Genomic DNA, 25,800 nt, shown 5'->3' on the forward strand with positions numbered 1-25,800 from the left:
GGTAGTTAATGTGAGGTGCAGAGTATTTTGCTGCTGAGCTCCTTTATAACTTTTTAAATTGTGTGTGCATATTTGACTCTTGTTATTTAAGGATATTTCCACATACATTGAGAGAAGCTGAGGCTGTTAGAAATTCTCAGCTTCATTGCTATTAATTTTTAATGCGCGGTTATAAAAAAAGAGTTGGCATAAAGATAAAAATAAATGGAATTTGGATTAAAAATAGAAATTGGGGGAAAAAATCCAAGGATAGGACAGAAATGTGAATATTTTGAAACTGGTCTCTCTCATATCTAAGCTCAGGTTCTTTAGAAAGTTGAAGACCTTAGAACTTTTTAAACATTTGAAGATTAAAATACATTTTCTTGAACACAAAGGTAATGTTATTGTGTTTTTAAATTATTTCAAAGTTTAGTTTGCTGATTTTTGCCTGATGTTGTTCCATGAACTTTGGTTTAATCAAAACCTAGATTTTCTTAGTCAGTCTGACTCTAATTCAGCTTCTTTTTCTTATCAGAGTCCATCTATACCTGTGTGTGTGTGTGTGTGTGTGTGTGTGTGTGTGAGAGAGAGAGAGAGAGAGAGAGAGAGAGAGAGAGAGAGAGAGAGATATCCTAGATAAGGTGGTTTAAAACAAAAGCATAAAGCTTGATTTAACAAGACAGTCTATCTGGCCCGATTTTTTCCCCCTTACCTCCATCAGTTCATTTTTAGCTTTTAGTCACTGTATTTAAAATCTTGCAAATTCTTGGGCGAGTAGACCTTAGTTTGCTGCCATCTATATCACCAGTTTTCCCGCCCTCTGTTGCTCCACGGGCTGGCACACTGGTACTCCCACTCAACAAAACGGGTCTGCCATCTGCCTCTGGAGCTCAGAAGAGAAAAGCAGGTGACTTGAATGCATGCAGAAGGGTACAGGGTGGAGCAGTGAGAGTGTCCCTCTCACTTAGCAAGGGACATCAAGCAAGCTGCAAAAACACAAAGGAAAAAGTAGAAATAATGAGGAAGAGGTCAGAGAAGATAACCTGAGAAAGAAGAGATAGCAATAATTAGGCGACAAAAGGGAAAAATAATTTTGGCAAGATGTGATCAAGAAATAATAAGAGGCCACATTTATTAACATGGGACCAGTAATATAATAATAAAGCTATTCTTTACAAGCTCCATAATTTAATTTGGTTTGATTGCTAAAGCCTCAGTGGTTTTGTTTTATTTTTATTTTTTGCTCTATTTATTAGAGGGAACTTCCTGTTTTTCCATTTTAGCAAGGTTAACAATAATACAGGAGACCTCACTTTAGAAATCGTTTATTGGAACACTTAGAATTCTAAGAATTTTGAGGAAGAGTATGGAAAATAAATGGGATTTGGATTAAAAATAGTATTACTTCAAGAAATAATTAATTTAATAATACATTCCCATGTTCATAAGAAAAGAATCCCAGTGTTAATCTGTGTGAGTACCTCAAGCCCTTCAGTCTCCACAGCAAGTTTGAATTTTTCCTGTCTGGGATTATAATGAAAAGCATGCTCACAGAATAAGCTACCATAACTCCTTTAAGAGATTTATTTTGACTCTAATTAATCATTAGACATTGAACACTTCAGCAAATGGAAATGCAAAGAATGGTTCCTGTACCAGGGCTCATGTTTGCTATATTGGGGTGCACCATTGCAAATTCTGTTTTGTGTAGATATGTATCCTCACTTTTACCTTGAATTCTCCAGGAAATGCTGGTTTTTCTATCAGATCAGAAAAACAAAGGAGTGTGTGTTCTTCTCTAAATTTTTTATTATTCCTTCATCTTCCAGTGTGGTACTTAGTACATTGAGTACTGAATGGCACCTCACCTTGTGTTATCTCTAGGGCTTAGCACACTCCCTGGCTCTGCCAGTGTATGTGGTGTCCTTGTTGAACAAATGCAACGTATAGCATACACAGAGTGAGATTTCATGCCTGGGTGTTATTTTTATCTGCTAACATCATGCTCCTAATTTACCACCTCAACTTCTATTTTGTCATCTGTAAATATAACGTTGCCTTACAGTAAGAACTTTCTGCCTTGAACTTATGAGTAAACATATTTTGAGTAAATAAATAATATGCAAATTTGCATGAGTGTACATTGGAGGTGGGAAGAAGCACATAACCTTTAGATTTTTCAAAAAGATCGATGACTCAGTGTTAAACTCTCTTACAGGGTTTTGCCATGGGTGATAGAATGTTTATTCAAACTTTAGGGTGATTCCCTAACTCATTTTCTAATTTTGGAATCTTTTCTAGCTAGACTGTCTACACAGGATAGATTGAAATTTCTCTATATTGAAAAGAATACCCTTGACATTTTTGCGAGTTTTTAATTGTATTTCAACACAAAGAGAGAGAGCAGACTAACTCTGTAGCTTGTTTTTACAGGATATATTTTTTTTCTCATAGTTCTCAGGAAACAGAGTGGGGAGTTTTGAAGTGCTCTGAGCAATAAGGGATCTGGGGTAGAGATAGTAATAGGAAGAAAACAGTAAGATTGCCTTTCAAGAGACTCCTGTAGAGAGAGACCTCCCCATGGAGAAGGTACCTTGTTGTCTCCAAACACACACCCTGAATGAGTCTCCTTGATCTCCTTGGAAGTACCTGCACCTTGTGTATGCATTTACACATTGCTTAATCTGGCTTGGTTTAGGATCACATGGAGGTACTATACTGTCCTGTCCTGCCTAGGATAAGTGTAGCCTAATAGACTGGGTCTACCCAGCAAACAGTGAGAGCCTTGGAATCATAGCTGGGTAGGGGGCAGGGTGGAGTTTCAGCACACAGGTTCTGAGGGCTCTAGCCCTGGTCAATGTCCAAGCCCTGGTTTTGGCTATTTCCTACTTGTGTTCTCATAGGTCCTGAACCTCTCTTCTGTAAAATGAGGACAAAGAGTGCCTTAAATTAGTGCTGTTATGAGAATCACATGAACTAACACATGCAAGATGCTTAGTAGAATCCTGGTACTCAGCAAATGCTATACAAGTATTTGCTATTATGATTATCAGACAAAGAAGAGCATCTCATGTATCTTAAATAGAATTGACAGATTTCTGAAAGGCAGGAAGTGCCATCTCATCACCTCTATTAATCACTTTGGATAAATCACTTAACTTCGATGTGACTTGATTTCTTCATGTATATTTTAGTTAGGATTTGGTTTAATTATTGTGTATTAAGAATTTATAATAAAAGTAATTTATCCCACTACCATTTAGCTATGCTAACTAGCTTATGCAGCAAAACCTCTTCATTTTCTTTCATGAATTTATAATCACAGTATTATGAAACTTATATACAGAAAAAAGTATAAAAAGATCTGACCTCTTGAGTCTACATGACCAGTTATTATGCTAAGCCAATGGAGAGATTCTCCATTTGTTATCTGGATATGTGGATCATTTAGAAATTTTAATCATATCCATTGCTCCAGATAATGAGCCAACACTTATAATTTTATATAATACGACCTCAATGCTGGATATTGTTGAAAGAACTTTGGATCAATATAACTTGTAAATTTTCATTAACTTCAATATACTGTTACTTTTATAGAACACTGAGGTAAGTGTGAACATATTCTAGTTTTTACAAGTATTATGACATAAACTTATGTACAAAATTTGCCTTCTCTTATTCTAATTCCAGCCCAGTTTTATGGCATGAAATTTATATTTCATATCAACAGAAACCTGTCTATAAATCATGTTATCGGTAATTAATTTCAGGTTTCTAAAGACATGGGATGGAAGACATGGTTTAGATGTTGCATTTTTACTAAAATAAGAATTTCTTTAAGATTCAAGTGCTATAGAAGTTCATATTAAATATGTTTGGAAAATTGATTTTTGTTTCATTCTAGCAAAATATAAGATGGTTCAAATATAAAAATTTATAAGTTATATTGATCCAAAGTTCTTTCAACAATATCCAGCACTGAGGTCTTATATGACCTTATAAGTGTTGGCTCATTATCTAGAATAATGGATATGAATGACATTTCTAAATGATCCACATATCTAGATAACAAACAGAGACACTCTGCTGTCTAGTTTGTGGATTTTGATACAACTCACATATTGGATATAATGAGACACTATCTGAAGTGAATAATCACCCAAATCCAGGTGTATGTGATACACACACACACACACACACACACATTTTTTTTCTGATAATATTCTAGGTTAGACAATTCAAGTTCTTTTACATTCATCACAAGTGTTATTTTACATTGCTGTCTATAAATTTTCATATTCCTTTTAAATCATGAAAGTTAGGCAAAGAAAGCATTTAGGCAAACAAAGCATATCGCTTCAATTCAGAGTCTTATTGGAGGTCCCCTCAGTAGTTGAATTTTGTACCTCCTTCTGACCCACCTGGCCTAAAGGCAGAGTGGGCAGCCCTCTGCACAGAGGGATAGGTGACACTTCCAGAAACATCTTCCATGTTTTGAATTTCCTGCCACTGTGTTCTATAAAGAGATATCACCATCCTTTTTGAAAGGCTGAGGTGGAATGTTGAGAAGCCGGTGGGGAGGGGAGGGAGTGGGAGATGCTTATCCTCACTTCAGCTCCCCCTAGGCGGACCCTGTTGTGCAAGCTTTCTGTGTTGTTTCTAATCTCTGCACTGGCACATAGTCATCTCTTTTATATTCTCCATGCATCCTGTGCATGGGTCTGTTCTAACATTCATCAGAGGTCATCGCTTATGTGTCTCCCCTCTGGGATGTGACCCCATCAATGTCAAAAAGCCATGTGTTATGCACTGAATTATTTCTAAGTCTATGGAAGCGACTGGAAGATTAGTTTATATTCCCTTATCAGTTCTGAGTTTGACATTATTAGTATATAGGCAAATGGAACCTTAGTTATATTTAGGAATCTTTTTCTCTCTCTACAATTGTTCATTTACTCTCTGTGAATATATTTCTACTTATTTCTGATCTACATTTTACTATTTGAACTTTCCTTCACGATCATCAATCTCCAGTATCCATGCATTGTATTGTAAAGAAATGATATGGGAAAAAATCAATATTTTGTAGGGTTTTATGTTTAAAAGATTATTATTATATGAAGTTTATCTTATAATACTTAAAGGATATATATAACAATGTGTTCATGGGCAGTTTTTCAGACATCAGTGTTCAGTCGTCTGTGCATCACTCCCTATGATTGTCATTAATTCCATACCTATGAGGTTGTCATGCCTTACTTATAAGTCATCTAATTTGTTGACTGCAGTTGTGGTATAAGAAGTAGCTGCTGTTTAACTTCTATAGAATCAGACATCTGTGTAATTTTTTCTTGCTCATGTGGTCTCTTAAATTTGACATTAATAGTGTGAATTGCTGTCACTTAAAAAGTAAGTGCCCATCCTATGCCTGATTCTAAAGAAGGAACACAAACAATTTCAACATTGAAAACCTAACATAAATAGCACTCTCGAGTGTACACTATAAAATTGAATCATTATTCAATTAAATTGGAGATCTACTTTTGAGCAAGGCTCCAAAACAACTTGCTTCTCTATAAAAGATAGAAAAGTAGCTAATATTTTTTTTCACTTGAAGGTGTGTGTATATTTCTTTGATTTTTATATTCCAGTAAGATCATATAAAATTATGTTTAGAGGACACTTTAGTCAGTTTCCTCTTTTGAGGAAGGCAAACTACCAGATTACCAAAGGAGTTCTCACTTAGAATCAAAGAAAAAGCATCTTGAATAAGTCATTTGATTCATATTGTGATGTTAAACTGTTGCTTGGATTTACAAAGCAGTGAATAGGTTTTATAGGACTACCATCCATGCATAGCCTGCTGGTAAGAATAACAAGTCATTTTCTAGTAACTATGTAATGCAGAGGGAAGATTTGACTAGGCATTGAAATAGAAACAATGAGAAAGCTTCAACTTGCCTAGCTGAGCATATGGTGAGCATTCTGTGAAGAAACAAGTGATTATGAAAGGATGGCATCTTTTAGAATTTTAATTTCAGTTGGCAGAGAAAACCCAATGGGGATGTCTGCAACACCCAGCCAAGGGGAAGAAAAGATCCATGAGTCACAAAACCACAGTGTAATACCATCAGGACCTGAGGCCGGACATCTCTTACCTTCTTCAGCTGCAAGTAAGCACCAAATGTTTTCTTCCTCTTTTGGTTTGTTTAATGACATTACTACTTCCTAGTTCATAAGTATACATTATATATACACATATATATATGTATATATACATAATATGATATATATAATTATAATGTTATATACTATTATATATACATATCATATATGATATGTATTCATATTACATATATGATATGTATACATAATATATATATAATATATGCATACCATATGAACTGCTCTTAAGCTTTTTTATGCTTAGTTTTATATTGCAAAAATGTATATATTTTAAAATGTGCTTATTTCTTTGTCTTAAATTTAATTTTGAGTTTAGAACAATGATTTCAAAAGAAGATGGTTTTAAATTATGACATCAATGGACTACTAGCAATAAATAGTTCATGAATATTTTTATAAACAAAATACAAATTCACAACAAAATATAAGCAGATAATACATGTCTTATAATACATGTCTCATAAGATAATACATGTCTTATAAGCAATAATAGAAAGTAATCTCCATTTTTCTGACATAGAAACTGAGATATGAATAAAGTACCATAGAGGTTTGAATTTTCTAATTTCTATCTTTGCCTGTTTGATCATTTTTCTTGCTCTTACATGTGTTACATTCCTCTGACTGGGAAGTATAATGTATGCTCTCTGGCAGATTCTATGTTTTAGAATCTAGTCATCCTTGGGTAAAATAAGATAGTGGACTGCTGTCTTCTAACCATTTTTTTTAAACCTATCTTGGGAGAAAACTAGAATGTTACCTTTAAAAAAGTGATTTTTTGACAATTAGTTATTGGGTGTGCTTTCTTTTCTTTCAGATAGTGAGCAGGTAATACATGTCTCATTGACAGCCTATTGTATTTATAACATCAGTCACAGGGAAATTGCCAGTTTGATTTTTGCTGTGTTGGACTAGTTCTCATTCCATATCTCCCTGTGTTACATCATGAATCCATGTAGCAGGGTGAGAAATTACACTGCATGAGAAACATGTGCTTAGTTAAAATTTCTCACAGAAGAATTAAATATTGTGTCAGGAAGCAGTGGTACCTAAATTAGAGATGGCTACCTCAAGTGAAATTAGATGTGGTTAAAAATAGTTGAAATTTCTAGGAATAGACACTTTTTTTATGGGTTGCCAAATGCTTAAGAGAGAACCTTCTACATGTCTTATAAAATTTGTCTGTTCTTGCAAAAACATTTTTAAAAATGTTATCATTGTTAAAATGTTAAGAAATGAAAGTCATAAATTTTTGATTGAAGGAGATCGAATATGTTACCTTTGTACTACTACTACTACAACAGAATACTTGAGGCCACTAATGAGAAAGAGAAAGGCTTATTTAGATCACAATTTTGTAGATTCAGAGCCCAAAGAGTGACATGGGATAGGTTTGGTAAGGATGGCCCCTTGACTGCATCTGTTCCTCATGGTGCAGAAGACAAGGTGGAAGTACATGTTGGGGATAAGCAAGTGATCACATCTCAAACTGGAGGACAGAGAGTCTGGAGTCCTACAGTCCCCTTCAAGGATCCACTCCCAATGACCTAAGGAGATATCATCATACCTACCAATAGAGCCACCCTAAGAATGAAACCCTTAACTAATATAAGGACCTTTGGCAGACATTATTACTCTCATTCAAACCATAGCATCAAATAATTTGCAAAATTGACAAAATTAGTCTTCATGATATATATATATATACATATATATATATGTATATATATGTATGTATGTATACACATATACATTTTCAAATAATTCTTTCACTTAATCTTCAAATATGCATTGCACATTTAACTAAAAGTCAGATGTAAGAAAATACAGCGGCAGGCAAAACAGATTTGGTCTTAGCCATCTTGAAGTTTACAGCTGAGTGGGTCAGATAAACATTAAACCACATACATAAGGCTAAAAACTAACAGTTGAGATGAAGGACATTTCCAGGGCATGCTAGTCACAAAATAAAATTTGACTCATAATACAATGTAAAAGACTATAAGTCCTTCATTGTAGTTAATGACAATATAGCAGAGTTGGAGACTGAGAAAAGAGAGTCTGAACTTAAATTATTTATGAGCTACTTAAATCATTGGCATACCACAGTCTTTAGATTAGAACATGAAATCTTGGAAATCTAGATGATAAAGTTCCTCTCATACAAACACCATCATAAAATGAATGTTCATGATTTGCTTAAAGTTTTCCATCTTTGATTCCAATAAGAATCACTTTTATAAACATCCATGACTTCAGGTGGAGAAAAAAATGTCTTTGTATATGAATATTACTTAGAAGGCTCGCATTCATTACTGAGTAATTAGATCATGGCTTCCTTTAGTAGTCTTTTCTCTATTAAGAGTTGGAGTAGTTAAAATTGTTTCTTGCAAGAAATATATCTTCCTCTTGGTTTTGCTATTTAGCTGTCATACTAGATAGTTTGGGTTGTATTATCCATTCAAATAAAAATATGTAAGAATTAAAGTATTTTACAAAATTTCTTTCTTACTCTTAAAGACATCTAAGATCAACTATCAGTTTCTGAATAGTATGTTTACTAGTCCACTTCTGGGATAGGGCAAGATGTATGGTTTTGGGGTTTAGAGATAATAGACAAAATGAATTTGTACTCTGTTGTTCAAATGCTTATTTATTAAAAAAAAGCTGGAACTTTTTTCATGTACATCAAAGAGGCATGAGGATTTAGAACTTCAAACATCATATATACACCAAATATTGCTTTTGTAGTAGTCCATACAGATGTATTACATTGAATTTGCAGGGTTTTTCTTTAGGTCCAAATTAAATCATGTTAGCTTTGTTAGGATAGGGGGAATATAAGAAATGAATATTAGGATTTTAGAGAATTTTTTTTTCATTTGTGCCAAACTTCTGATATATAAAAGTAGAGAGAATGCAGTAATGCATCCCCATGTACCCTCTACCCAGCTTCAACAATTATCAGCATTTAACTAATCTTGTTTTAATTATGACCCTTTACAATATCCCACACCACTCCCACTGGGTTATTATAAAAGCAAATCCCAGGCATCATACCACTTCATTTACAAACACTTAGGAAATGCATGTTTTAAAAATTATTTAGGGTAGAATAGACATTACTTCTGAATAATTTCAAGTTTAGAAACATTGTATCTAAACACATTTGAGCCAAATATAGAAAGAAAAGACTCATGATTGAATGTTTTGAACTAAAACCATCCTATACATTTTACTACTAACTCTTATTTCTGCAAATGACAAAATTGAGCCCCAGGAAGGTGACAGGGGTCTTACCTCCAGCCCTGTGTCTGCATATGGGCACTTGAGTGAGCAGAGTGGCCAGCATGCCGCATGGTCCTTACTGTGTCTGCGGTGGATGCTCAGCCATGGTGCAGGACAAGGCCTAGTCTATGGCCCCGTCTAAGCTATGACACATTCTTTCTTTAAACCTCTTCAGGCATCAACACTTTAAAACACAGAGAAGCATGGACAAAAAATTATGAAATGTATTATCCAGTTGAAAAATTCCCTAAAAGCAGTTGTCACTAAATTAAATATATTCAGAAAACTGTGGAACTCCTAAAGCATAAAGAAAAGTATTAAAATTATGCCACCTTACTCCTTCCAAACAGCACTTTTAAAATTTATTTCTATTTGTGTGTGTTTAGATATACACATATAGGTTATGTTCAGTATTCAATTTTGTAATCTGCTTTTCAGTTAATAGAAGGTAGTTAACATTATAAGTATTTTTAATAATATTGAGTATTTTTTTATAACAGCTATAGATGGCCCATTGTATAGATATACCATAACATGTTCACCTAGGACTTTGCTAGACCTTGCAGTGGGTGCTCATCTATATTTTTACATGTTTTTAAGAATAATTTCTAGAAAGGAAATTACTAGGTAATGGATGATATTGATTGCTCTTCCTGTTATGGTCTTAGCTCCTTTTTAATATTACACAAACCCCACTCATCATTCAGAGGAAGTATAGGTTTATGTTTCATGCTGCTGTTATTGTAGTAAATTACAATGTGAGGGTGGTGTCAGTTTTCATTTATGATAAAATGAGAACGTGAAGAGACCTTTGAAATGACAAAGACAATGGAGAAGTTCACATCAAGATTGCAGAAATAAATGATTCATCTCGTGCTATCCTAATCACTTGAAAGTACCTCTCAGTGTTGAGCAGAAAACCTACTGGTAATTTCTTTTGTCCTGCAAAACATCAGGGTTCTCCTCTACTAAACAACCTTTATTATTTTTTTTAGTATAACCTCATTTATTTTTAGTATATTCTTTATATACATACACATACACACAAACTAAAAAGTGGATTTTTAGTGTTTGTTTTTAGTATAGTCTCTTCTGTTTTAATTCTTTCTCTAAAAATATGGTTTTTAGACTTCTGTGAATATTTCTCTTAAAGTGTGAATCTTCAAATAGCAGCCTCTATTGGTATAAAATCCAAACAGTTAGAATAGTGGTATTCCTTTAATGTGGATACATCAGTTAAGGCTGTCTTGGTTTGTGGTACATTTTTTGGTCATCTTTATTGTATTCCTGTATATATTATCATCATTAAGATATTTTATGTGTAAAATATATAACTGATGCTTTCAATCAAGAGGCAGACTTTTCCCTTGATACTGATAAGTTTTTAATCTTCCTAGTATCAATCCAGCATTCCAGCATTTTGGGATACCTTTGATTATTTGATCTTGATTTCTCTTTGTTAACTGTTCCTACTGGCTTTGTTCATTCTGTGCTCTGTATAAATGCTTGCTATACCTCAAATCAAGAAACGGATTATCAGGACTGTTCATTTTATAGAAATAGGTATTTTTCCTTTGAAAGGTACCTCTAGGGAGAATGCTTTAACTACTTTTATTTTCTGGATGGCTTTACTTTTTTTGAAATGAGGGTTAATCCATGACCATTTTTTTTCTGATACTGTGCTATCAAATGATTAAGGACACTTGTTTTCAATTGTTGCTGTATATTTTATTGTTAATGAGCTTGTCTTTTTATGGCCACGTTCTGATGTGATTCATGCCTTAAGCTGACTTCAACTTTGATCTACCTGGGAACTATTAAAGTCGGTTAATTAATTTATTTCTGAATTATTTTTCTTCCTCCAGTCCTGCAAGAGACCAGCACCACAAAGTTAGCTTAGCGCTTTCGTTTTGTTCTGAGTCAACCTGATGGCAGCCTAATTAAAATGTTCTGTCACCCACACAGAGGGTATTTTTGAGTCATCCAAATACCTTTTAGGTACCATAGATTTTATTCAGGGAGACCCTGAAGGAGTCTGTTTCCTAATCCAACATGACCATAATCAAATACTCCCCAGCTTAGAGTATTTTTTAAACTTCTAGTCAACAAAAGCAACTGCTTTTATGGTTCGCAGATGGAGAAATTTATAGTCCGAGACTAATGGACCTTGGTTCATTTCCAAAAGCTCATGGCATTAGATGGTATTCATATTTAATTGATAACAGCCCAAACTTTAATACATCATTATATATTATAGATTATGCCATATGAAGTTATCAGTTTTGTAATACGAGTACACCTTCACTATGTGTTATATTTGTGCAAATGATGTAAGAAAATGTTAGCACAGGAAGAAGGAGCCCAGGAGACCATCAACTCTTTTGCAGATGATATCAAATAAATAAGTATATACACACATGTGGACATCCAGAAAACTACAATAGCCAAGGCCTCTTGACCTCATTCCAGGACTTTTCTGTGTGTTTGTCTCCTGTTCAGGATTCATTTTTCACTGGTATTCTTGTCTCAGGCTCCAGCTCACCCTGTATTAGACTGGCAATTCTAATACTTCATGCATATTGCTCTCTTTGCCTGCACAAAGATATGTCAGCTCCCTTGCCACCTGCCAAACCTTTCATGATCTCACATCATATCTCCTGTTATGTTCAACTGTATATTGGCACTGCTACTGCAAGCCCCACAGTGCTGGGAATGCTATTCCTTCTGTCTAGAAGTCCCTTCCTGACTCCCCGCCCCCATTTTGATACATCTTTCTATTTTCAGCACCGAGGTTCCCTTATGAAGCCTATTCTGCCTACTCCTCCACAGTTACCACTCCTGGCTCTCTCTGGCATTTGAACTCTGCAGTACTTCTTTTGTTTTCTATGAATGTATTTGCAGGTTCCGAATACAGATATTTATGTCTTTCTCCACTAGATGGCATGTATCTTCAGGGCAAAAATCTGTCCAACTTAAATCAGTGCCATTATAAGAGTAATAAACCTAACACAGTACCCAGTAAATAATAGGGATTAAATAATGTTTTCTTGAATTGAATAAAAGTGGTCTTTTTTTACATGATTTAACATACTCATAGCGAATAAATGATTAGCATCTGTAAGAGCAACCTGCTGACCTGAGATCATTAATTATTCTCTTGACTCCTTGGTGTGTTGCAGACTTGATGGTAGGTATCTGGTTATGCTGTTGTCTAGCACCTGAAGAAATTACAAATGTGTTTGATTAGAAGTGACATGTAAAACAGTTAAATATTCACATGTAATCTTTGAATCTCGAATATGAGGTTTTCTTATAAAATTTTATTGAACCAATTTTTGAGGTCTTTTCCAAGTCAGTTAGCCTTGGTATTATATCCAAAATGGCCTGGAAATGCACACATTATAACAGTATAATTTGACCAATATCCCTCCCCAGCACTTCCTCTCCCTCCCCACCTCCCACCCTCATACTTTCTTTGCCTGGGTTGGAGGATTTTGCCTGTGAAACTCTGGGCAAGTCATTTAATCTGAGGTTTGTCCACCTGCTTAACCGTGGGCAGTACCTTAGAGGACTAGGCTGAGGATTCAGAAAGTCTGTCATGATAATATCGAGCACTGCTGCTGTGTCCTGGTGAATTGTATTTAGATTATAGAGCACCTTCAATCTTGTTTCAGTACAGGGCTTTGGAGTGAAACATTCCACGATTTACTTATAATGGGATTTGATTTTATTATTTAAACTCTGTCTCTTCATCTTAAAATAGACCTCATAATTTGACTCACCTCATAGATTTGTAGTGATGTTTGAATGAAAAATGCATGTAACCCATTTAGTACAGAGCTCAGCAAATAGTAGGAGCTTAATAAATGTTGATTGCTACAACAGTTGAAGAGAAAATTCCAGCTGCTTTAATGACAGAGATTACTCAGGAGACTAAAGAAAAAGTAACGTCAGTTCTTCCAGAGCATTTTTTTTTTCATTTATTACTTTTTATTTTCAAGTTAGTTTTGTTATAGCTTAGCAGGAAATAAATAACTAGTTATTTGCTGAATTCATTGGTCTTGATGCTGTACTAATAAGATCCTAGGTGGTATCCAGGGCTTCCACTGGTTTTAGGCCATAAAATTAAACCTTTTAACCCTTCTAACCCTTCGACATGGGAAATTTACTCATTATCTTGAGTGTGTAATATTTCTATGTAGAACTAAGGTGCCATTGATAGACCAGTTCCTGACAGTCAATGCAGAGTAGCATGGGAGTTGCTGTCAGCATTCTTCTCACGTGGGTCAGCAGGCTAACGAGATGGTGAAGAAGACAACCATACTAGTTTGGGACTTCTTAGCTGTTTGGGCACTGCTAGCTGCTCGAGGCTGCCCTGTGAAATGTTAGTGCTGTGCAGCCCCCATTCCGACAGGCAACTGTTCTGAGCATCTCAAGAACCATTTGAACATGTGAAAATTCTCTTTAGTTCCAAATCCTTTTCATTGTCCTCTCCTCTCTACATCAGATTTTTTTTTCAGAAATATTTCAGAAAATTTTTCTGTGTTCTCAATTTGATATTTTTATATCTCATTTGAAAACATGTTTTAATTTCACGTTTTTTTTTTACTTTATATTATAGTAGTTATATATAAAATCCATGAGACAGGCAACCGCTTTATGGAAAATCCATGGGCACAGAACTGCAAAATGTCTTGCACTCCTGTGTTGTTGCATTGAGAATAGGCAGAAGTTTACCAGGCTCCTCAGATATTTATTGTTCTAATTTAGTTTACTTTAGTAGTTGAATTTCAGCTGACCAGAACCTTACTGTAAGGAGACAAGCACAAATCAACTCCCTGGAGTCCTCTCAGTGCCTCCTCACACATCCCACCTGATTTTGATGTCCCTGGGCTCCCATGTGACAGAGAATTTTGTCAACTTGATGTTGTATCTGATCTGCCACTAATGCCTTTTTTCCGCATACAGAAGAAATCAGACATTCCCAAAGCGGTGAGACTCTTCTGTCTGAAGATGAATGGAAGGTGATAGTGCTGACGGGAAATACAGGGACAAAGGCCAATGTCACACTCTGGGTATATGGAGATGAAGGAGTCACTGGACCAATAAGTCTTAGCAAGGACAGCCCAGAGCAGCTCTTCCTTCCAAGACAGGAAGATGAGTTTCAGGTAAACAGAATCATCAACAACACTGTTCTTTGAAGTTTGCAATGACATTTCTGAAATACAGAAAAGTGTGACTGTGTGTATGTGTCCTATCTAAAATAAATCTTTAGTCTATTAGCATCCCCATCAGTTAGTTATGTTAATTCCTATTGTAATAATCAAAGGAAACAGTTTCACTCACATATCTTACATAAGCAAGGAAACTTGTAGGAGAAAAGTGTTTTCTTTAAAGACGATTCATTTTAGGTCATCGTTTAGAAACTGGCCTCATAAACCATTAGCTTCAACTCAAGTTATAACCAGGTTATAAGCAATTTAGATTCTCCTGGTAATGAAAATCTGTCTTTTTTATACTTGCATATATTTGTAGATGTTGCTCACCTGAGCTGTATGGGTTTGAAATTATTTTCTTGGCATCTTTATGCACGAGATTCTAAAGCTCTGTCTGTGCCTATTCTAATTTCTCTTTTACTTCCTGGTGTCAGAGAACACTGTGCTTTGAATACAGCTGTTTGCCCCATCTTAGTTCCTCAGAGTGTTGGCCAAATTTTAATGAGGACAATTGCGTTCTACTCCACTGATTCACACCCCACACCCTGCAGGGTGCAAGCTATCTAGTTCTTTGGTGCATTGTTAAACAGCAGTCATCCTCTCTGGAGAGTTCTCCTTTTGCATCTTGAGGCTGGCTAGAAAATAATAGAGAACCAGAAAGGACAACCAGAGCCACTAGACAAGGCTCTTGCGGGCTGCAGTACCTGGCTTTTAACTAATATCCAAATGGTTTCTAAATCTTCAGACCCAAACTTGTCCATTTTACTTTCTCCGTCATTAAGTTAGAAGAAAAGTAGTTGTCTGCAGTCATGAAGGAGCACTTTGGCTCAAGGCACCTTATATGCAATGGATTTCCAAAGATTATTTGAAGATGATTGTTTAGAACTCAGCATGCATATATTATGATTAGATCCTAAGCCCATCCCACAGAAGCCTCTTTTTTTTCCCCCATAATATACCTTGTGGTGTATGTATTTATGGTCTGATACATCCTTTCTGTGTTTTTCTGGAAAAATTTGCCCAGCATTGAATCTTAGAATGGTATTGATGCTCATGATTGCACATTGGAATCACCTGGGGAGTTTTAAAACCGACTGATGACTGGTTCTGCCTCCAGAGATTCTAGTTTATTTTTTCTGGGGTACAGCCCGGGCATGGAGATTTTTAAAAGCTCCCCAGGTGATTTTAAAGTGCAGTCAAGCTTGAGAAATCTCATTACAACACCAGAATATGGATCAGATGAGCTGGGTTGGAGTCCTGGCTTCCCATATGTTAGCTGTGTGGGATCTTGAATACCTCACTTAATTTCTCCAGGCCAGCATCGTCTTTATGGGTAGAATGAATGCAATAAGATCCATCCTTTCTAAATTCCGGGGAAGTCTGATAACAAAAAGTGAAAATGTATAAACTTTAAAAAGAATTTATTGATGTATAGGAAATGTAGTCAATTGGTTAAGAATGGAGGCTTCGTAGTTGTGGCTGCCAAATTCAAATTGAAATCAGCCTCTCACTTGTTCCCTAACCTTGAATTGATTGCCTGTCCTATGAATCCCGAGTTTCTGTTTTAGTTGAAGAAGAGGGTAATGATACTCACTCAAAAAGCTTTCTGGAAGATTTAAAGAATATTTGGGAATGTATGTGCTCTTCACATGCCTGGTAGATGGGAAATACCCAACGGATGAAAAGTATCATTTCAGTTGTCAAGAATTCTTCCTTTCCTGGTCAGAGGCATTGGGATATATTCCCTCCTAGACTTTCTCATTAACCATGAAGTGAGAGCAGAGGCTCATCCAGCACCAAGCTGTCATCTCATTGGTGATCAGGAGTCCACTGAAGAGTTATATGGACTCCAGGCCAGCATTATCTGGGAGCTGGTTAGACTGCAGAATCTGACCCCCAAGTCCAGTGGGATGGAACCTGCATTTTAGCAAGACCCTTTTGGTAATTTTGTGTGCATATTAAAGTTTGAGAAGCACTGGGTTAGGGGTTACTAGACATTGATGCTGGGGACTCTTGATAGTCTGACAACCCTAAATTAGGATTAGTTAGCTTACTCCTACTGTCTCTTTCTCTTCTGTGGGCTTTGATTTCCTTTAAATTGGTATCATTTTTCACCTCTGAATTTCTCTCTCATTCTCTTTTTCTTCCTTTCTATCAAAGGGAGCATAAAACCATTTTTGAGGACAGGTGGTATCTCTGACCAAACAGGCTTGAGTTCCACTTTTACTTTTGGAACTTACTGTGTTTCCAGCTGTGTGTCTCCAGACAAATGACTGAATGTCTTTGGATTTCTTCATGTGTTAAGGGAGACTCTTGGAAGAGCTTTCCTCTTCCCAAGGCTGCATGCAGTTGGAAGAAAGCAGGCCTGTCCAGCAACCTAGCTAGCAAGTCTCACTGCTGCGTAGTTCAGTCTGACTTGCATGAAGTTACTCATTTGCTACCGGATGGCTCAGACACCTCTGTATTGTATTCACTTAGAATGTGGAGAACGGGGAAGTCTAGACTCAAGTTCTAAGAGATTCTTGAGACAACAGAAGGAGATCTAAAGGTTGGCTTACCTTTCAGAGATAAACCAGGTCTCAAATGAGGGCTCACTTCCTGCTTCTTCTGGTGGGAAGAGCCAGCCTTTGAGTTCTGTTGTTATGATCAACTCTGGGAATAAGAAAGTAGGAGGGGATTGAAATGGGCCGTGAAGGATTAGCATCTCTCTTTTCCTTCCTTCCAGTCAACACCAGCATGATTTTTCCTAAAATGCTGCTGACACAGGCTCAGATCTGTTTTATTTGCTATATAGTTTGGGGTTGGGGTGAGGAGGATGTGGTGGTGAGCACTTAAAAAATAAAAATAAAAAATAATCTCAAAGCAGAGAACGTGGGTATGAAGTGGGAGTTTTGATATTTTTTGGAGCCCCTGACTGTTCCAACTGTGTTGGGATCTAGACCATAGGTATGCAATGATGTAAGTCAAATAAAACCTGTGAGGAGTACCTGCCTATTTGTCTCCAGTCTGTAGCATCAGATGGTTACTTGTAGTAGAAATAAGGATGACGGTTATTATCAATTCAGTCATTAAATAATAAGGTGATAAAATATAGGTTTTAATCCTCATGGTTTAGTATCCTGGATGTATTTTCTTATACTGAAAATGTCTGCTTATAAATCTCTTTCTCTAGGTTCTGTATTTCTCCAAGTTAGAAACTCTGCTGTTATTTTTTAATCTTTGAATACCTGTGGCCTTGCACAACGCCTTGAGTATTGTTTTAAAAAATCCTCATGAGTTGAAATGAAAATTTTGTGCAATAGCATTATGTCCTTTCGATAGAGGAAGGACCAGAGATATAGAACACCATGTAGTACTTAGTGTGTAACAACCAGCATTTCAGTTGAGCTTGAGGTAATTTTATGTCTATTTCTCCATTCTATCTGGATTAACAAATACTCTGGGGTCATGTCCAAAACTAACTTTAGTTCACCTAACCTGTGGGCAGGTTTGTTTATCTTCCTTGAACTTACAACATCTATATCTTATCCTAGGAGGCAAAAAAGAGAGGATTTTCAGAGTGGAAGGAGGTTCTAGACTCACGGAGACTTTATTGTAGAAATTGCTGTATATTTAGCTTTTGTGTGTGAGTGTGTGTGAAAATTGATTTTTTTTCCCATCTTAAAATAAGAGCCTATCTTTCTGTCATTGGAATTCAGAAAGTGTTGGCTTCCAGTGAGAAATGTGTGGTAGTCAGAGAACGGAGCATATGCATGTTTTTTTATCCTATTCTTTCATCTGACTCTTTCCTGCATATTTTTAGTCAAGTTTCAGGATATTTCTGTCTCGTATTCTATGTCTGTGAAGTTCACTGATAGCTTGAGAGGACTTCTCTATACCCTGAAAGGGTTCCTGAGAGCTTTTCAACCATTAGCAATACAAAAAACAAAGAATGTAGAAAAGTTCAGTATGAAGAAAAGAAAATAAACAGCATGCTTAATTTTAAAAACTGTACAATTTGTTTTTTCCCTTTATTTCATTCAGGTTGAAATAAGAAGGATTGGAGAGATATATAAAATAAGAATAGGACATGATGGGACTGGCGGACAACCCGAGTGGAGCTTGCAGAGGGTAATCTTGTTTTTTGTTGAATGCGTTGTAGTTATTCTATAATGAAAAGCCAGCAGGCCATGTAAAGCAATGAGAAAGATAACATATTTTATTAATTGCTGGAAATAATGGGAACAAAGTTTGAACATAACACTTTAAAATGTTTAAATGTTTTGTTTTTGTATAAGTTTGTTTAAATGGCTTTTTTAAAGAATGATATTGCAAAGGTATCCATTTGTCAGGGCAGAAAATTTGAAGAATATAGTAAAATGCAAGAATAAAAGTATGTTGTTATTCATTGATTTTAAGAGACTACTCTGGTAGTTTATGGTCTTAAAATCTTTTTTTTTTTTAATGAATCTCATATGCACATGCACTTTCACTCTTTCCAATATATATATGATGTGTATATAACATGTAAATATACATTGAAATTCATAAACACAAGTATACATTTATAATCATATTTTATATAAAAGTAAATGTTTTTTTCCTTTTTAATGAAATTGAATCATGCACTTTTGGATTCTATTTATTCTTCCATTTTTACTTAATCAAGGCCATAATTATAAGTTTTTGTTCAGTGCTTATCATGTGTCCACTGACTTATAAATACTTCTGTATTTTTGCCTGACAACAACTCTTTGATTTAGGTATCATTAATGTCCCCTTTTGATAGCTAAGAAAACTAAGGCCTAATAAAATTAAATAATTTTACTGAGGTCACTTAGTAAATTGTCTTATTTATTACACAATGGAATTGAATCTAGAGACTGAGATCTTAAACACTGTTATTGACCTTAAGTTTACTTTCAAAAAGAGATGTCACTGAGTGTGGGCAGAGCATACCTATAATCCCAGTGGCTTGGGAGGCTGAGGCAGAAAGATCACAAGTTCAAAGTCAGCATCAGACTGGGGATGTGGCTCAGTGTTTCAGTTTTTGGGTGTCCCTGGGCTCAATTCCTGTACCAAAAAAAAAAAAAAGATGATAATTACTCTTGGTGGCCTTAATATTTTAAAATGGAAGCATTAGATTATAGGGTGTAAGATATTTTGAATTATAGAACATCTCTCCTTTCTAGCTTTAAATATGATGTCTGCCACTGATTTCTTTATAGTACATGATGTGTTACTTTAAAATGTTTGAGGCTTAAAAATGTGGATACCACTGATAGAATCTGACAAAATATTTTTCAATTTTAAGTGTTTCATAATCTTATCTATAATTTTTCTTATTGTATCTTTGGTTGTCTAATGAAAGAAAATGAGAAAATGTTAATTTCACTGAAATATTAGTTAAATAGTTTTTTAGCACACACATAATACAATGAAGCTTATTCCCTTTAGTACAGGAACAAGTGAGTACATTGCAGTCAGTCAAATATTTCTTAGCACCTAATATACACCTGCCATTGTGCCAGATGCTCTGGGGCATGGGAGGAGATAATATATATTGAAAGATTTCAAAAGAGAACAAGGAATGACCTATTAAGAAGGGGATGCAAAAACCCATGTAAACTTCAAAGTTTTAATAAAATTACAACCTTTATTCTTGTGTATTCCTGGGAAGGTCATACAAAAAAAAAACTTACTTATGAATTAAGTTATCCTGCAGTTACTGGTGTACATTGTACTTTCTCTGGAGCCTTTGAGGAGGGTGTTGAAGGGTGTTTTATGTTTTTTTTTCTATAACAACATACCTACCTGAGGAAGGAAGTGTATTTAGCTTGTAATTCTGGAGAAATCCTGGTTGCTGCATCTTATAAAGGTTTCATGCTATACATGGTGACAAAAAGTGGAAGGACAAGTGAGCACCTAGAACAAGACAAAACACAGGATGGTCTTGCTTTGAAATAACTTACTCTCACAATAACTAATCCAGTCCTGTGAGAACTGCATTAATCCTCCCTAATGACAGGGTCACCTCTTAAAAGGCTCTGCCTCCCAACATTGTCACAATGACAATCAAATTTCAACATTACTTTTGGAGGGACAAATCCTATTCCACCATAGCAAGATATACAGCCACATCACTATTAATATAGTGACTCTCCAACTAGATGGAAGAACTTCTTGAGGATCAGAGGGTGTTGGAGGAAGGAGCACTGAGTTCCTAGAACTAAGGGAGGGATTCCTCTGCTCAATGATAAAGGCTTCTGAAAAGATCAAAGTGGGTGAGACACTGATTAACTGATTCAACAAATGAATTGAGCAACTAGAACTGTAATGAAACACCAAAATGTTTTGAAAGAAGGGACATTTTTCAGCACTTCATTTTTTTTATCTTGAAGTGATTTTAAGTTTATATAAAAAATTAAAGAATAGAAAAACATTACCTGATTTCACCCAGTTGTTAAATTTATGCCCCATTTAGTTTATTATTCTGTGTTACAATTTCTGTATGTGTGTGTTTTCATCATTTGGGAGACGTTATTGATGAATTCTAATTGTACTTTAGCATGTGTGTGTCTTATTCATCATAAACTGTTTACCAAGTTTAGCATCCATTGATAATTCTTGCCTGAATCAGTTATTACTATGATGGTTCCCAAATGATAATTTTCTGATCCTGTGGTTTTTTTTCTCCTTTTATTATCAGGCTACTAATAGATAGAGCTTTCCAATCTTTTGGTCTTAAATCTCTCTTTTTTTGTGCACGCACACACATACAAAAATGTAGGTTCTGTAGTTTCTATGGATTCAACCAACCATAGATGGAGAATATTTTTTTTAAAAAGAGAGAGAGATAGAGAGAGAGAGAGAGAGAGAGAGAGAGAGAGAAAGAGAAAGAGAGACACTGAGAGAGAGAATTTTTTTTTAATATTTATTTTTTAGTTTTTCAGCAGACACAACATCTTTGTTTGTATGTGGTGCTGAGGATCCAACCCAGGCTGCACGCATGCCAGGCGAGCGCACTACAGCTTGAGCCACATCCCCAGCCCCAATGGAGAATATTTTTTTTAAAAAAATTGTGTCTTTGTACATATACATTTTTCTTTACTTATGCTGTAAGCAATATAGTATGACAATTTTTTAATGTAGCATTTATATTGTAGTAGTTATTATAAGTAAGTTAGAGATAGTTAAAGCTGTATGGGAGGATGTAAATAGGTTAGATGTAAATACCATGCCATTTTTTTTTTATATATTCCATGCCATTTTATATAAGGGACTTGAATGTTCATGGATGCAATCAATCCCCTGTGTACCAAGGGATGATTCTACCAGCATCTACTTATAGATTTTTATTTTATTTTACAGGTTTAATCTATTTTTATCATCATCTTTTGATGTTGAAATCTTCCTTAATTTGGCACTTTAAGCTCCAATATAATTTTGACCTCTCACTATCCATTCTATGAAGGCTTCTTTACTTTTTCACATAAAAAGACATTTTAGGCTCATCTAGTTATTTCTTTCCCCAGCTCTGGAATCAACTATCTTTTCCAGAAGCCCTAGTTTCTTTTAGCGCAGAATGGTATTTATAAACCAATATTTATGCGAGACATACAGGGAGAATCTATTATTTTTCCCTCTAATGCCCACCCACCCATGCCCAGGGGCCACTTCCTCTGATGTGATAACCTGGCTGTGCATCTACCTTCCCAAGATTCTCTCCACTAAATGTTTCCATGGTGAAATGAGTATGTGAAACACTGAGCTTTTCATTCTTTTCTCGGAGAGTTAGAGTGCATTATAAATATAGTAAAGGCTCTGAGATGCCCTCTGGTAAAGAAATCTGTTTAACAGTATTTCCAAAACTAAATTCACCATGGGACCATATTTTTTTTCAGCTAAAATCTATTAACATCCTATGAAATAAATATTGTGTATTATTGTAGAGGCTTGAGGTGTTTGGGAGCTGATCTAGGGAAAAGATATGACCATAGGGCAGAGACAGTAGCACACACAAATTTAATTGGGTAATGCTTTGAAAAATTTGGTGTGGGGGAAGTTCCTCCCAGCGGGGTCCTTCTAGAGGCTTCCCTGCCTTGTGAGGAAAGGAGGCAACAAAGCTCCCAGGAGTCTGGGTGGAGTCTCAGCAGGGAGTGTGTGTGTGGGGGGAGTTCCGTAGGGCTGTGGTGATAGTTGGGGCCTCATAACAGTAGCCATATCTTCCAACTTGAGTAGCATCAGGGTGAGGTTTTGTGGGGCATGCAGAGCAGGCAGCCTCCAAGTAGCTAAAGATTTACTTTCGGGATTTTTATTTTATTATAACAAAAATCTGGGATATTTAAAAAAATTATTAGATATGTAAAAACTTGAGTTTGGTGTTCATGAACTTTTGCTCTAATGGGTCTCAGCCTGCATGAAGAAATAAACAATGTAGGGGGCCAATATACCCAAGCCATCTTTGGCTCATTTATATAAATAACAATTATATGCTAGGAAAAACACTTTTATGTTTGTATGAATCTAATCATAGCTAACAATATAGAAGGGTTTATAATTTACATGACTTAGAAAATGACCAACTAATATGCTAACCTGTTCTTTTGAGCTGTCTAGGCCAGTGGAGAGTTCCACAAGAGGTGATCAACACTAGATCCCAAGGAACCACTTTTAACCTAGAAACAGCTAGGTGGGCGAGTGATTGGGTTATGATGGTACATCTGAGTGAAAGGGATTGACTCAATATAGATCCAGCCTTAGTTATTGCAATGATACAAAATTAGAGTGAACATTGGTCTGTTTCAATCTGGGTGGAGAACAAGATTGAGTAGCAAACAAATTAGAGAGCTGGTAAAAGCCCAACTACCTGCTCAAGCCTTAGTAGTAGTGGGTTTCCAATGAGAAAGATGAATATGTTCCCTAGAGGAACTGGGAAACCTTTGTGGACAGAGGGCACCTCAGAGAACAGAGAAGTGTGAGTCAGGGCAAAGCTGGGAAATGGCGAGAGGAATGTGAAATGCATGTTACCTGTTTCATTTATCAGTGGTGCATGGGGATGGCCAAGAAATATTGTATTGCTACATAGGTAAAAAAATTTTTTTTTGTCCAATGAGAAGGAAAATGCCTATTTACAAAGCTGGAAAGTTTCCTTGAGTTTGGTCTTTAAATAGACTGGAATTTATCAGACACAAGTTGCTTGACCTTGTTTAGGTAGATGCAATTTATAATAGACTTTCTTTCATCACCATTTCTCTCATTCCTTCTCAGGTGCGTAGGAAGAATTCTGTGTTGATCACTACCATCTTCTGTATCACAAGCTCCAGTCATTATTTCTTTTCTCAGTATTTCATAATTGCACTGGAAATTTATTACTATGCAATGTGAAGTTTTATTCATCTGTATTCATTTGCTCTGTGGCACAATTCGGTAATTTTTTGTGTCTTCTACATAGCCTTCTTAATCAATATTTTCCTTTTATTATATTGCATGGGCCATGCTAGTCAAATTAACTTTATATTTTAGGACAAGTCAGAACCAAGACGATTTTTGTTTACATTTCAGAGTGTCAGGGTGTAAGGAAGAGAGGAATAATTCTTTCTTTGGGCTTTGATGCTAAAATAAACAATAGCACAGATGCATAAAAGTGCATATAAATGTACTCATATTCAGAAATTCCATCAAATGAAGCTAACACACCCACTATGCAGAAGGGTTCTGCGAGATGTTTGAACATACCCACACGACTGAGATACAGTTCTTGTCTTCAAAGAGTTCATTCCACCATTAACCTGATTATAAGCCATATTCTGTTTCGGTTTTCCTTTAGAGTAGTAATTTTAATTCTCTTAAACCAGTGAAATTACCTCTTTATCTCTCATTCTGCATCTGTCTTCTGAAAGATTTATGGAAGGAACTAAATTGATTTCTTCCTTTCTCTCAGGTTCTGAGCAGAAAGGTTGGGTAACCTGAGAGGTATTATAACCTCAGTGTTGAGTTTTAGTATGTTAATTCAGACATTGTAAGTATCACCATGTGTCTGTTCCAGTCAGCTATTTTTAGTACTTGTATTTAACTACTTGGCTGAAATTTCTTAAAGTAATCCAGGAATTTTAAGTTTCTAAGAAACCAGGAGTGAGTGTTTTAATGGTACTGTTCTCTTGTGAAACAACTAATATTTGCTGTTGTAAATCAGCAGGGGAAGATCAGCAAATGAACTCTACTTTCTATTGAGGCCATTTCTAAAGTTGTTTATTTTCATTTAGGAAATTAAAGCAAATGCTGAATATTTTATGTGATAAAGACTCTATGTTTCCTTCTTAATTCATTTTTTTAAAATTTTTTATTGTTGGCTGTTCAAAACATTACATAGTTCTTGATATATCATATTTCACACTTTGATTCAAGTGGGTTATGAGCTCCCATTTTTACCCCATGTACAGATTGCAGAATCACATCAGTTACACATCCATTGATTTACATATTGCCATACTAGTGTCTGTTGTGTTCTGCTGCCTTTCCTATCCTCTACTATCCCCCATCCCCTCCCCTCCCCTCCCCTCCCCTCCCCTCTTCTCTATCTGCCCCATCTACTGACATTCATTTGTCCCCCTTGTATTATTTTTCCCTTTCCCCTCACTTCCTCTTGTATGTACTTTTGTATAACTCTGAGGGTCTCCTTCCATTTCCATGCATTTTCCCTTCTCTCTCCCTTTCCCTCCCACCTCTCATCCCTGTTTAATGTTAATCTTCTTCTCATGCTCTTCGACCCTACTCTGTTCTTAGTTACTCTCCTTATATCAAAGAAGACATTTGGCATTTGTTTTTTAGGGATCGGCTAGCTTCACTTAGCATAATCTGCTCTAATGCCATCCATTTCCCTGTAAATTCTATGATTTTGTCATTTTTTAATGCAGAGTAATACTCCATTGTGTATAAATGCCACATTTTTTTTATCCATTCATCTATTGAAGGGCATCTAGGTTGGTTCCACAGTCTTGCTATTGTGAATTGTGCTGCTATGAACATCGATGTAGCAGTGTCCCTGTAGCATGCTCTTCTTAGGTCTTTAGGGAATAGACCGAGAAGGGGAATAGCTGGGTCAAATGGTGGCTCCATTCCCAGCTTTCCAAGAAATCTCCATACT

At 35.8% G+C, this 25,800-nt stretch overlaps 1 protein-coding gene across 1 annotated transcript in view; it reads left to right on the forward strand.

Annotated features, from left to right (window-relative positions):
* Rp1 (RP1 axonemal microtubule associated) overlaps positions 1–25,800 on the forward strand; it is a 316,472-nt gene that overhangs the window by 166,476 nt on the left and 124,196 nt on the right. The window contains exons 17-19 of the mRNA XM_046428620.2: positions 6,027–6,158; positions 14,428–14,627; positions 18,699–18,785. Of these exons, the coding sequence (XP_046284576.1) occupies positions 6,027–6,158; positions 14,428–14,627; positions 18,699–18,785 (419 nt within the window). The remainder of the gene's footprint in view (positions 1–6,026; positions 6,159–14,427; positions 14,628–18,698; positions 18,786–25,800) is intronic.

Source organism: Marmota monax, unplaced genomic scaffold, assembly GCF_021218885.2.
Source record: "Marmota monax isolate L192 unplaced genomic scaffold, Marmota_monax_Labrador192_F-V1.1 WCK01_AAM20220418_F8-fsc00044, whole genome shotgun sequence".
Lineage (NCBI taxonomy): Eukaryota > Metazoa > Chordata > Mammalia > Rodentia > Sciuridae > Marmota > Marmota monax.